This window comes from Misgurnus anguillicaudatus, chromosome 24 (assembly GCF_027580225.2).
Source record: "Misgurnus anguillicaudatus chromosome 24, ASM2758022v2, whole genome shotgun sequence".
NCBI lineage: Eukaryota > Metazoa > Chordata > Actinopteri > Cypriniformes > Cobitidae > Misgurnus > Misgurnus anguillicaudatus.
In genome coordinates, this window is record NC_073360.2 from 41,844,853 (window position 1) to 41,858,837 (window position 13,985).

The 13,985-nt window shown below is 40.3% G+C and overlaps 2 protein-coding genes across 4 annotated transcripts in view; both read right to left on the reverse strand.

The window, feature by feature from the left end:
* The window catches only part of LOC129437131 (uncharacterized), a 41,628-nt gene extending 31,184 nt beyond the window's left edge, over positions 1-10,444 (reverse strand). Inside the window, exon 1 of the mRNA XM_073863022.1 lies at positions 9,590-10,444. Within this exon, the coding sequence (XP_073719123.1) occupies positions 9,590-10,010 (421 nt within the window). The 5' untranslated portion in view covers positions 10,011-10,444. The remainder of the gene's footprint in view (positions 1-9,589) is intronic.
* LOC129437097 (uncharacterized) overlaps positions 1-13,985 on the reverse strand; it is a 524,696-nt gene that overhangs the window by 218,558 nt on the left and 292,153 nt on the right. The gene's annotated exons all lie outside the window — the stretch shown is intronic.

Genomic DNA, 13,985 nt, shown 5'->3' on the forward strand with positions numbered 1-13,985 from the left:
AAGGGCGGCAGTGGTTGAGTGGTTCATGTAGGTTGTCTACAAATCGGAAGGTTGGTGGTTCAATCCCCGGCTCCACCTGACCAAGTGTCGAGGTGTCCTTGAGCAAGACACCTAACCCCAGATGCTCCCGACGAGCTGGATGGCGCCTTGCATGGCTGACACCGCCGTCGGTGTATGAATGTGTGAGTGAATGGGTGAATGTGAGGCAAAATTGTAAAGCGCTTTGGATGGCCATTGGTCTATAAAAGCGCTATATAAATGCAGTCCATTTACCATTTACCATTTACAACAGGAAGTGGTGGAGGAACTGGTCTGCTCATCCCAAAGGACTGGAAATTCCAACAGCAAACCCCCTCATGTGACAGCAACTCTTTCGAATCACATATTGTTACTATCATCCACCCTACTAAAATGCATTTTTTAGTTATCTATCGCCCCCCAGGTCAACTTGGACACTTCTTGGAGGAGTTAGACGTACTTCTGTCTTCATTCCCTGAGGATGGAACTCCTTTAGTAGTACTTGGTGACTTCAATATCCACCTGGAGAAACCACAGGCAGCAGACTTCAACACCCTGACTGCGTCGTTTGACCTCAAGCGAGTCCCTACTTTACCAACACACAGGTCTGGTAATCTTTTAGATCTTATCTACACACTCTGTTGTTCCACCTACCACACCCAGGTCACCCCACTTCACACATCTGATCACTTCCTAATTACTCTCGACCTCGACCTGACTCCCCCTGTTGCTACATACAATCCCCCATTGGTCACGTTCAGGCGCAACCTGCGCACGCTCTCTCCCTCCCGCTTATCCTCTGCGATTGTTTCCACATTGCCCGCTCCCAGCCAACTCTCTCTGTTAGATACTGACAATGCCACTGACACACTTTGTTCCACTCTTACATCCTGCTTAGACACATTATGCCCTCTGACATCTGAACCGGCCCGGCTCACACCTCCTGCTCCTTGGCTAACTGAGGTTCTCCGTGAGCATCGCTCCACACTCAGGGGGCTGCAGAGAGGAAGTGGTGCAGATCGAATGATCCTTCTGATCTCTGCCTCTATCAGTCTCTTCTTGCCTCATTCTCCAAGGATATCTCCTCTGCAAAGACCCTATACTACCATTCAAAAATTAACAACTCGCCTGACTCTCACACTCTCTTCAAGACCTTCTCTACCCTTCTTTGTCCCCCTGCCCCTCCACTTTCATCTGACCTAACGGCTGATGATTTTGCTTCCTTCTTTGTGAAGAAAATGAAAACTATTAGCAGTCAGTTCTCCGAGCCACCGCTTCTTGTGCATTCTCAAATCCCTGAGACATGCTCCCTTCCCTCCTTCTCTCTCCTATCCGAAGCAGATGTTTCCAAGGTCTTGGCTTCTAATCATCCGACTACCTGCCCGCTAGATCCCATACCCACCCATCTCCTCCAGGCCATCTCTCTGTCTGTTATCCCTGCTCTCACTCACATTATAAATTCATCACTTTCCACTGGCACCTTCCCTGTAGCATTTAAAGAGGCCCGGATAACCCCGTTGCTGAAGAAACCCACTCTCAATCCTGCTATGCTAGAGAACTACAGACCCGTTTCCCTTCTTTTCTTCATTTCCAAGACTCTTGAACGCATTGTGTTCAACCAGCTCTCCACTTTCTTCACACAAAATAACCTCCTGGATAGCAATCAGTCTGGATTCAAAAGTGGTCACTCCACTAAGACTGCGCTGCTCTCAGTCATTGAGGCCCTAAGGCAGGCAAGGGCAGCCTCCAAATCATCTGTGCTGATCTTACTGGATCTATCTGCAGCTTTTGACACGGTCAATCACCGCATCCTCCTGTCGACTCTCATGTCTATGGGTGTCACTGACACAGCGCTTCTATGGTTCAAGTCGTACCTCTCAGATAGGTCATTTCGGGTATCCTGGAGAGGTGACGTCTCCGAACCCCAACGTCTTGATACCGGGGTCCCTCAAGGCTCTGTGCTTGGACCACTGCTCTTTTCGATATACATGACATCCCTGGGCTCTGTCATTCAAAAACATGGCTTTTCCTAACACTGCTATGCAGACGACATTCAACTCCACTTATCGTTTCACCCTGATGATCCCACGGTTTCTGCCCGCATCTTGGCATGCCTGAGGGACATCTCACTCTGGATAAAGGATCACCATCTCCAGCTTAACCTTGCGAAGAACATATTATCTGAACTAAAGATTCAGCACAACCTTTCCATTCAGCTAGGTTCCTCAACCATCACGCCTTCCAGGACGGCCAAAAACCTGGGAGTTGTCATTGATGATCAGCTTAGCTTCATGGAGCATGTTGCCAGCACCGCTCGCTCTTGTAGATTCATCCTCTACAATATAAGGAAAATTAGACCTTTCCTAAATGAGCACGCTAAGCAGGTCCTAGTCCAAGCTCTTGTCCTGTCCAGGCTGGACTACTGCAATGCGCTACTGGCTGGGCTTCCAGCCTGCACGACCAAACCCCTACAGATGATTCAGAACGCAGCTGCAAGAGTGGTCTTCAATGAGCCAAAGAGGGTGCACGTCACTCCTCTCTTTGTCAAGTTACACTGGCTCCCTATAGCAGCTTGCATCAAATTTAAGGCTCTGCTCCTGGCCTTTAAAACCATCACTGGGTCAGCACCCCCTTACCTTCGCTTGCTTATAGAGCCTTATGTACCCTCTCGATCACTGCGCTCTGCCACCGAGCGAAGACTTGTGGTACCATCTCAAAAAGGGAAGAAAACACTAACGCGTACCTTCTCAGGAACTGTCCCACAACTGTGGAATGATCTGCCGGTCGTGACACGATCAGCTGACACTGTAGCTGTCTTTAAGACTCGGCTAAAAACCCATCTCTTTCACCATCACCTAACTCCCTAATTACAGATTTACTATATTTCTTTAGTTACCCTTCTCTTTATCTCTTTCTCTATTTACCTTCCTTTTTATCTAAAAAAAAAAAAAATTACTAACATTCCCTTGGCTATGTATATTGTGTTGGACTTGATGAGACTATTTCCAGTGCACTTATGTATTGCTGTTCTTATGTTGCCATAATTGCTTCTATTGTTTACCTCACTTGTAAGTCGCTTTGGACAAAAGCGTCTGCTAAATGACTAAATGTAAATGTTTATTGTAGTGATGCTCCGATCGATCGGCCGCTGATCGTAATCGGCCGATAATGGCATTAAATGACGCGATCAGCACTCGGTAAATTTTCCAATCTCATGAGCCGATCTTTCCGCTTACTTTTGTCATCATAGCGTTCCTGATGCGGCTGCAATTAGAGACCACTTTACACAGTGCAAGAATTTTGTAACCTATTGCTCATGTGTGAAGTGCAGATTTGGATTTCCCTCTCTGCCTTTAACAGAGATATGCGTATTTTCTATGATGACGCGCGATGCGTCTTCACATCCCTATCAAACAGCGTATACAACACATATCTATCGCGGACAATTGCATCCTCGTGCCTAAAGTTTATTACTTGCATTCGTTTTAAAGTTTTGAAGGTTTAAACATCCATTTTCCTCACAGCTGCTCTTCGATCAAGAGAACGATCTCTCCCACGTCTTAAAGCTACAGTATCCTAATTCATCTCTCAATAAAATTACTCTCTGCTCATCAGTGAAGAACTGTTGTACTTCATACGAATGCGTGTATATTTAATTCATACAGTAAAGACTGTGAAGTGTTTTATTTGAATTACTTTTAACAGACATAAACCTTTTTAAAGGCATATTACATTTCTCTTTGCAAGAAGAAATATTTGTTGTGCTTATTTATTTGATTCTCTATTAAAACAATAATATACCTAATTTATAGTTAATTTCATTTCTACAAATGGTGCAAGAACTCTGCTAGATTATAGATAAAAGATTCCCATTCCACTGCCAATCTGTGATTGGCACTGATCGGCGATCGGCAGATCATGATCTTGGTGATCGGTGATCGGCCCCAAAAATGCTGATCGGAGCATCTCTAGTTTATTGTATCACTTTCATCCATGAAACAACACACGGTTCAAGTGAGGAACATACATACATATGTATATATATTGTATATATATATATATATATAAAATCTTTAGTCATTGTAATAGCTTGTAAAATTGTAATTAAGTTATTGAAATAGGATCCATGTTCAGACTACTACAGTATGTGGCGCTATTGTATTCTACACTGCCATAAATAATTGCAGTGTTTCCCATATTGATTTATTTGTGGCGCCTGCCCCAATATCAAAACTGACCGCCACAAATAAATTTTGCTAAAGGCTTTGACTTCGTTGAATAAACATTACGTTTCAAAATCTGTCAGCGTTATAGAGCTTCTTTAACTGGTTTGTGTACAGCGTTACCAGGGAAACCTTGATCTCTTAACACCCCAACAGCGCCTCCCGCTGGGAGAGAATTAATTTGCTAATATATGCCGCAACAAATAGAGTGCAGGTCTGTGGGAAACACTGAATTGTTATCAGTATTGTAATCATTATCAGTAATAAATAGATACAAAAGTTCGTTTTAACAGCAATTTCAAATATAATCCTTTTTGTGTCCTTTTTCAGCCTTTTTACGCCCCTCTGGGCGAGTTTGGGACAATTTTAACATCACAGTTGATAAGGCTTTTTTATGCTTCTTCATCTTTTTATATTTTTTAATTTAATTAAAAGAAACGTTGAGCCATTGATGATTGTAAAAGAAAGACGTTTAACCTATCGCACGAGTCCGCTACACACACATATACATTCACAATGCACCTGTTGCAAAGGTGTTTAATGTCTCCGCCCGCACCACGCGGGAAAACATAAATGGAGGACTGGATTAAAACCTTAAATACTGTGCATAATCTATGCACACAGCATCCAATACATAATCTATAAAAGACTTCTTCATGTAGTCATGTAAGAATGCTGTGTCATTTTTTTCTTGTTTGAGAAAAGACTTTTTTTCTTAGTGTAACTGTTTGATACATGAATAGCCATGTTCTGTGTTAAAGCTTTACATTTTAATTGATGCATAGAGAATGTGTAAGGTAAGGCAACCTGCATGATTTTTTTGTTTCATGTTTATTTCGTTTTGTTTTGATTGTATAGCCCTTTTCGTTATTTTTCTGCACTCTACAATAGTGCAACATGTATTGACCTAGTGCTAACATGATTTACTGAGAAGACATTATCAATAAAAACGACGCTAGAAACGAGCATTTTACACTCGTTTTATGTAAGCAACCGGGTCGTAGCAAAACCGTAAGTATGCATGCGTTGGCCGCTTGCTAACGTGACTCTCTGAAAGTAAATGAAGAGTTTAAACAACGACATCATTCATTTTGTAGAGAAGGTCACTAAGATCAGATCTGAAGTTGGACATTCTATGGTGGATCCTGTGATTTCAATAATGTGCCCTGCTACTCTTTCCCACTTTGAGCCAGTATCCATGGATACTCTGCATAAGATTGTAGGTAGGTTGAAACCTAAACCCCATTCACACAGACCTTTGGTCCCAGAAAATACCCGTAAAATTGCCAGACAAGCGTCTGTGTGAACAAAAACTCGTTCCGTTAATCTTCTGGGATCGTTGCCGGAAAGAGGACCTAGTAAGATACGCGGGTAACCCTCTGTGTGAACAAGAAGCCAGACAAATGCCATAATGGGCGTGTCGAAGTGAGGACGCGCACGTCATTGTAATGACGTAGATATCGAGCGACTATTTGCCCGGGGGGTTTAAATGTAGAATTACATTCGTAGTGAAACAATAGACGATAACAACGACGACGACAACATGTCTGCAAACTGGAGTGAAATTGAGACCAGGGAGCTTCTCAGTATCCGCGCAGAGGCAGAGATCGTTCGCCAGATTAATGGCACGGTACGCGATGCGCTGGTGTACGAACGCATAAAGGAAAAGATGCACGAGCGTGGCTTTATGAGAAAGAAATCGCAAGTTATCAGCAAGCTGAAGACGCTGCGCAAAAAATTTCACCAGGTACACGACAGTAACAACAAGAGTGGCAGCGGGAGACTAGACTGGCCTTTCTATGACCTGTGCTATACTATCTGGGGAACCAGCCACTCAGCAAACCCAGTTGCGTTGCTCGGAAGCATGGAGTCTTCGTTTAACAGTGGCGAAGAAGAGGTTACACCAGAGCTGGCATGTTCCGGTGATATCGCATCATCATCATCATCATCACCATCGGCGTCCACGTGTGCTTCCGGCCCAGTACTATCGCCCAACATCGAAAACCGTTCAGGTGAGCAACATAACCATTAGGTGTTCTGTGTTGTAATATTAACATTCTTAAACGAGAAATAAACAAACTTTGATCGAGTATTTTTGTTTTCACGCATTAAATAACGTGTGGGCGTTTAAAATAGTCCACATGGTTTGTGTTTTTCAGCTTTGACTGGCATGTATAATGTGTGTTTTCATGATTAAACAATTCAATAAAAATAATACCTGGCTGTGTCTTTTCAGAATGCCCTCAACCGCCTCCTGCTAAGAAGGCCAAAAAGTCTACAAATTACCCTTTGTTTGGATAGTATTCCAGCATGGTTATTTAAAAGAGTTTTCGACATCATTGGCCCTAGCACTCTGTCCATTATTAATGGTAGCTTGGTTTCCGGTGTGGTTCCGATGTCATTAAAACATGCTGTAGTGCAACCTATGGTTAAAAAGCCGAATTTAGACTCCTCTGTGCTGTCAAATTTTAGACCAATATCAAAACTCCCATTTTTATCCAAGATCCTAGAGAAAATTGTACACAGCCAACTGCAGGAATTTCTGGACCATAATGAGGTGTATGAGAGTTTTCAATCTGGTTTTAAAACACACCACAGTACAGAGTCTGCACTGTTAAGAGTTCATATAATGATATTATGTTATTAAGGGATTCTGGTTACTCTGTAGTTCTTCTGCTCTTAGACCTTACGGCAGCTTTCGACACGATTGATCATGAGACTCTGCTTTCTCGCCTTGAGGACGTGGCGGGGATTCAGGGCTCAGCACTTAAATGGTTTCGCTCATTCCTATCACATAGAAATTTTTCTGTTAATCTAGGAAAACTGTTTTCATCATCTGCCCCTTTGATATGTGGTGTCCCTCAGGGATCCATTTTAGCCCCCATTTTATTCTCTCTATACTTATTACCATTAGGATCTATTTTTCGAAAATATGGAATTTAATTTCATTTTTATGCAGACGACACACAAATTTATATGCCCTTAAGGAGAAGCAATACAAATGCTCTGGACCCACTCATGCATTGTTTAAATGAGGTTAAAGCTTGGATGTCAGCAAACTTTTTAAACTTAAATGAAAGCAAAACTGAGCGTATTTGGTTTGATGGCCCCACTTCTACTGAAAAGTCACTGTTAGGTGAGCTGACCCCGTTTTGCAAACCCGTTGTTAAAAATCTAGGGGTACTATCTGATAACTCCCTTAAATTTGATAAACAGATAAACTTGGTTGTCAAATCAAGTTTCTTTAATTTACGCCTGGTGTCAAAGGTTAAACCTTTTCTATCATTTTCTGATTGTGAAAAGCTGTTACATGCGTTTGTGTTTACGAGACTTGATTATTGTAACTCTTTATATTTGGGTGTCTGTCAAAAGGCATTAAACCGTTTGCAATCAGTCCAGAACGCTGCCGCTAGGCTGCTGACGGGAACTTGCAAACGTGACCATATCTCACCAATTTTGTCGTCTCTGGGCTGGTTGCCTGTCCAGTACCGGATCGACTATAAACTATTGATTTTTGTTTTTAAATCCCTGAATATGTCAGCCCCACCGTATCTGTCAGAGCTTATAAGGCATAGCCCGATCAGAAACCTAAGGTCTTCAGATCAATTACTTTTAGCTGTCCAGAAAACAAGGTACAAACGAAAGGGTGATCGGGCGTTTGCAGTGGCAGCTCCAAAGAGGTGGAACACTTTGCCTTCTCATATTAGAGCATCCCGTACGCTAACAATTTTTAAAAACCGACTGAGGGCTCATTTTTTACATCTTGCCTTTCAGCCGGAAGTGTGTTGAGTTGTCCGTTGTATGGTATGGTTATGTGTCTATATGGTGATATCGGTTTTTTAGTTTCTTACTAATTTACTAGCTTTGCTCGTGCTGTTTTTCTTTCTTTTCTCCTTTTTCCTCTGTATATTGTACAGCACTTTGGTCAACACACTCTGTTGTTTTAGTAGTGCTTTATAAATGAATAAAATGAAATCATTAATCTAAGCAAAAAAAACGACGATAGAAACTAACAATTTTACACTAATTTAAGCATTTATGTAAACTAACTGGGTCATAGAAAAACTGTAAGTGAGCATGCGTTAACCGCTTGCTAACGTGACTCTCTGACAACGACATCATTCATCATTAATCCAAGCAGTAAAAATGACAATAGAAACTAAGATTTTACACTAATTTAAGCATTTATGTAAACTAACTGGGTCATAGCAAAACCCTAAGTGAGTATGCGTTACGTTAACCGCTTGCTAACGTGACTCTCTGACAGTATATTAAGAGTTTAAACAACGATATCATTCATCAATAATCCAAGCAATAAAAACGACGATAGACATTTTACACTCATAAAAGCAAGTATGTAGCTATAATCATTACAGGTTGTGGTTAGGAGACGCATGTTGTTCCAAAAAGGCGGGTAATGACTCATCTTTCAATGCCAAACGTCTAAATCCCTCCGTTAAAAATGTATTTTAACCACTGATTCTTCACAGCCAGACACTTTTAGTATATCACTCCTAGGCTTGAAAAAGTCTCCTTTGGTAGTAAAAACAACACAAACTAAAAACACAGCGTGATATGATGTTTACACACACTAACTAACTGTGGGCAAGTCATAGTTTTCATTTCTCCTGCGGGCAAGGCTGTATGCGGAGATTAGTATCTTGTGTGACGTGGAAGCGTTTGTGTGACATGGAAAAAGTCCGGCAGGAGATCCAATCCATATAACGATTCGTTTCAGCGATTCAGAGTCGACTCCCTACTTTAGAAGCCAATAACTTTATTAATCGTGCACTTTTTGGTTCAACTACTTTGCACATTGTTTACATTGAAGGACAGCCACATGATGTACTGCAATACAGGATCTGTGTGGCTCTTTAAAGCAGCTAGATTCTGGCACTGTTCTAATTGTAGTTATTTTGGAGACCTTAGTCTGGGTTGTTTTTTGTTGTTGTTTTAATTACCCAGGTTAATATTTTTATTTTGGTCTGTTCTGGAATCTAGAAACGTGTTAACTTTTCTATAAAGCTCTAATTAGTTTCCTTTGGAAAATGTTTAAAATTCAGACAGAATGCATTAAAACTGTAAAGCATGTCTGTTTGTGTCAAAACCGAGGGGGGGATCGAGAAATCGTGATAGTTCCAGTGTTAGGGTTAGGAACGACACAGGGGTAAGTGATTTTGGGGTGAACTAACCCTTTAAGCCTACGTGGCTGATAAGTTTTAAAGATATCCTAAACTAAAATGTCCTAAAATTTTAGTACTTACATTTTTTGGTCTTTTGATTAGTGAGTTTGTGACAAAACAGGTGCTCACATTACAGTTAAAAACACAACAATTAAGGAGACATACCTGATGGAATAAAATCATCATCTTCCTCAGTGCGATCTTCCTCTTCTGTGGGTTCAGTTTTTATTTCTGTGGGTTCAGATTTGATTTCTGTGGGTTCAGATTTGATTTCTGTGGGTTCAGATTTGATTTCTGTGGGTTCAGATTTGATTTCTGTGGGTTCAGATTTGATTTCTGTGGGTTCAGATTTGATTTCTGTGGGTTCAGTTTTGATTTCTGTGGGTTCAGTTTTGATTTCTGTGGGTTCAGTTTTGATTTCTGTGGGTTCCCCAGACAGCAAAAGACTCTGGGCCGGATCCGTTTTGATTTCTGTGGGTTCCCTAGACAGCAGACGACTCTGGGCCGGATCCGTTTTGATTTCTGTGGGTTCAGTTTTGATCTCCATCATGAGGTTCGTGCAGTCGATGAGTTTAACTGAACACATCTTCAGTTTGGTCTGCAGGATCTGCTGCTGTTCTCCAGCGTTACAGACAGAATCCAGAGACTATGTGGAGGTTTGATCCTCCTGTAAGCTCTTACTGTCACACACTGTAGTGTCCCCTCAACAATAAAATACGCAGAGACAAGACTCCGTTTACACTCAATGAAACACGCAAGAGAGAAAACACGGAGGATAACCAAACACATAACACGCGCGCTCTTTCTCTTTTTCTTATTTAGTGAGTTTATCTGCGGATTAAAGAGATGCAGCGCCTCCTGCTGTACTGGGGAGAGAAGACGCTTCTTCTTCTTCGGTAGTTTTACTGGCAGTTTGCAAACAGTGTGCATTGCCGCCATCTTCTGGGCTGAGGTGCGAACTCACCTTTGGCGAAAGCCAGTGGCAAAAGACAGAGCGGCTGAGTTTGAGTACAGTGTGAAATCAGCGAAAACGCGTCTAAATGGGAAAAAGCTGTTGTGCGATAGACTGCACTAACAGATTTAACAAGAATTCGGATCTCGTTTAACAAAATGCCAAAAACACCGAAAGGAGAAGTAAATAGATCGTTCATTCCAACGTCCACTGACCACAGGTGGGTTGACAAGTTGCTATGGTCACTATCAAGCAGAGGTTACTTTCTACTTAAAAGTATTTATTCAAGTATTTGTATTTTATTCGTGTTTTTCTTTGGTAAAAACGCATTCCAAAGCATATTATCATAATTTTTTATTCTATTACATTTCAGAAATACAAGTTTTTGTCTTCTCGCGGTTCTGAGTAAAATTTGTTGACTTTACCTAAGACGCTTATGCAAATGAGCGGTAAAAACCCGGTTGTGCATTCTGTATTGTTTCACGTGTGCCTTACTCAAACAACAAGATATTTATTTACTGTTGCAAGACGTTCAGCTGCTCTGCTGTGTTAAGAGGTTTGACTGATAGATTTAGCGGATCCAAAAAGATTGAGTTTTTTTAATACCTTTAATTTGATAAAAGACTTAAAGGGTTACCAATATTATTGATTTATTAAAGAAAATTAAATAATAAAACGCCTCAAAATGTAAGGACAAAAACGGCATGTGTGCTGCCTGCCATTTATTAAATATTTAATCATTTTCCTGTTTTCTATTATTTCTTTCTTATATTTATAGCCCAGGTGTTTGTTCTAAAACTATTATGTTTACATACAAATTAATATGCATAGGCCTGTTTATATATTAATCACTTCACACTTGTGTGTGTGTTATATTTATATATTTTACGTGACCTCCAATGGCTACCAGTGCAATACAGGATTGACTTTAAAATCATTCTGTTTGTGTACAAATGCCTTCACAACCAGGCTCCTACCTATCGGAATTGCTTAGTCCATATACACCACCCAGAGAACTACGCTCCAGCTCGCAAAGTTTGCTTACTGCTCCTGCCGCCAGACTAAAACTCAGAGGAGAAAGAGCATTTTCAATTATAGGCCCTAGTTTATGGAATAGCCTTCCAAGCCATATAAGAGTTGCACCTTCCCTGAGCACTTTTAAATCTCTACTGAAAACTTATCTATTTTTCTTGGCCTATGGAATTTAGTTGAACATTTATCATTTTTAAATTCTTTGCACTGATACAGGTTTTAAACATTTCGAGCTCGGTCTACTGACATGTGCCATTACATTCTTCATATGTTTGATCGGCACAGTGAGTTACCTATTGATATGAGCTTTAATCTGTCTGTTGTATTAGATCTTATTGATATGAGTTTTAATTGTTTGTTGTGATATGTTTTTGTATTTTTTGTAATTGTTGCACTCAGTCAACTGACTGGTGATGCTCTGAGTTCTGTCAACTGACTGAATTAGGAGGCAATGGTGGACCTCATACTGATGAGGTGCTTTTATCATATCATGACTTATATTAGCACTGTGTCTATGTTTTCTATTTCCCTGTTATTTATAAATGTGGTTTTATTAATGATGTTATGATCTGTTGCCACTATGGAAAGCACTTTGTGCAGGCCTGAACTGTGGAAAAGTGCTATAGAAATAAACGAACTTGAACTTTATTAAGTATGTAAACGTAATAATTTTTGAACAAACAAGAAGAAGAAATAAGCTAAGATATAAGGTAAAAAGAAATAATAGAAAACGGAAAAAATATGAAATATTTAATACATGGTAAATTGCTTTTTAGTATAACCCATTCAAAATGTAATCTTTCTAAATAAATTATAAATGTAATGTGATGAAAACACTATAAGAAACACATAGAGGGAACAGACTTCAACAGAACACCGGAGATCTTCTCAAATTATTTTCTATTCTAATGATTAAAATATTTCCAGATGATTTCATCACTCCAGTCTGTCTGTTTAAAGGCTAATTGCAACCATAAACACCTACGTTTATCTTCAAATGATGTCTTTGACGATGGTATTCTATAAAATTGAAGGCCATCTTTTTTGGCATTCCTATTCTGACACTTAACAGCACAAAAAAAAACATTTTCTATTGAGTTACCTTGCTCGTTTCTCTTGTGCAATTCATTTTGGACTGTTTTTCTGCCACCACATTGTGTGTGCAGCTTGCAGTGACATAACTGTGACGTGTACTTGCCGTCTATTGCAGTTCATGGTGCTACCATATTACACTGTGCATCTGGTCAAGATGCTCTCAATGCAATAACAGGTCCTTTAGCTTTCCTAGAAAGAATAAAAAGACTGACAAAATACTGAATAATTATGTAAACTTTAATTTACCAGCCCAGAGAATAGGCTTATAGCAGAAGTCATGAGATGTAACCATTGTAAAAATGAACAAAGCATTTACTGAATAATCTGAACCTTTTCTCAGTGTGTTCTTATACCAAGCAAAGTTAATAGACAATTAATTAAATTATGGTCCCATGACATTTAGGGCTCTATCATACACCTGGCGCAATGCAGCGTGACGCAAGTGTCTTTTGCTAGTTTCACCCCGGTGCAATTATCATTTACACGTTTAGCACCACATTGTTTAAATGGCAAATGCATTTGCACCCATTTTGCATCCATGGGCGTTCTGATCTAAAAACGATGTATGGTCAGGCGTTGGTGCGTTGCTATTTGAGACAACTAAAATAGACTACGCCATTGACCAACTAAAACCTGGTCTAAAGTCTACTGCGCAATAGTGTTTTTGTCATTTAATGAGCGCGTTAGAAATATGCGTAGAAACAACGTGGGTTTGCTTATCACACACATGGATGCACAGCAGCACAAAATCGCTTTTAAATATGAAAAAGTAAAGCATTCAAATGTAAAAGATTATTATTGAGTCTCTTGGACATAAATGAGGACCAATATGAGACGTTAGAAGTTGTAAAGAGCTGCTTCATCTGCAGCCTGGTAAGTAAAACTGTGGGTCTTCGGCCGCGTAGTTTTTCAGTCTCCAAATTCCGCTTTCTAAATAGGGATTAGACATAGCGCCAGCGCAACTGGATTTTAAAGGGGATGACAGCTGAGACTCTCATTAGTTTATTGCACGTTACACCCAAAACACTCCCATAACTTATTAATAGAATAGGAACAACCCCCTTCGACCATGCGCTTGGCGCACAAACCATTTTTCCCGTTGTTTAATAGATGGGTTGCTCAGCGACGTCATTAACTGGTTGCGCGCGCAACCGAGAGGCAGAAAGAATAGACGTGCCTTGTGTAGGCTAGTAGCGGTGTCTGTAAGTCAAAATGCCAAGGAGTTGTTGCGTGGATAATAGTACCAACAGAGCCAGTACGGGGTGCCTGATGTTAACATACCAGTAGATGCAACTATTAGGTTACTAGCCTAACATTATAAATCATACATGTATCACAGTAACACTGCAAAAATAAAGACAGAAGATATAAAGAATAAAGAATTAAAAATAAAGACAGTTTTATTTATATACAAACAATAAAGAACTCTTCAATAATTAGGGTTGTTGCAGTAGTGGACCAGCTCACAAATCGGGCTTTCTG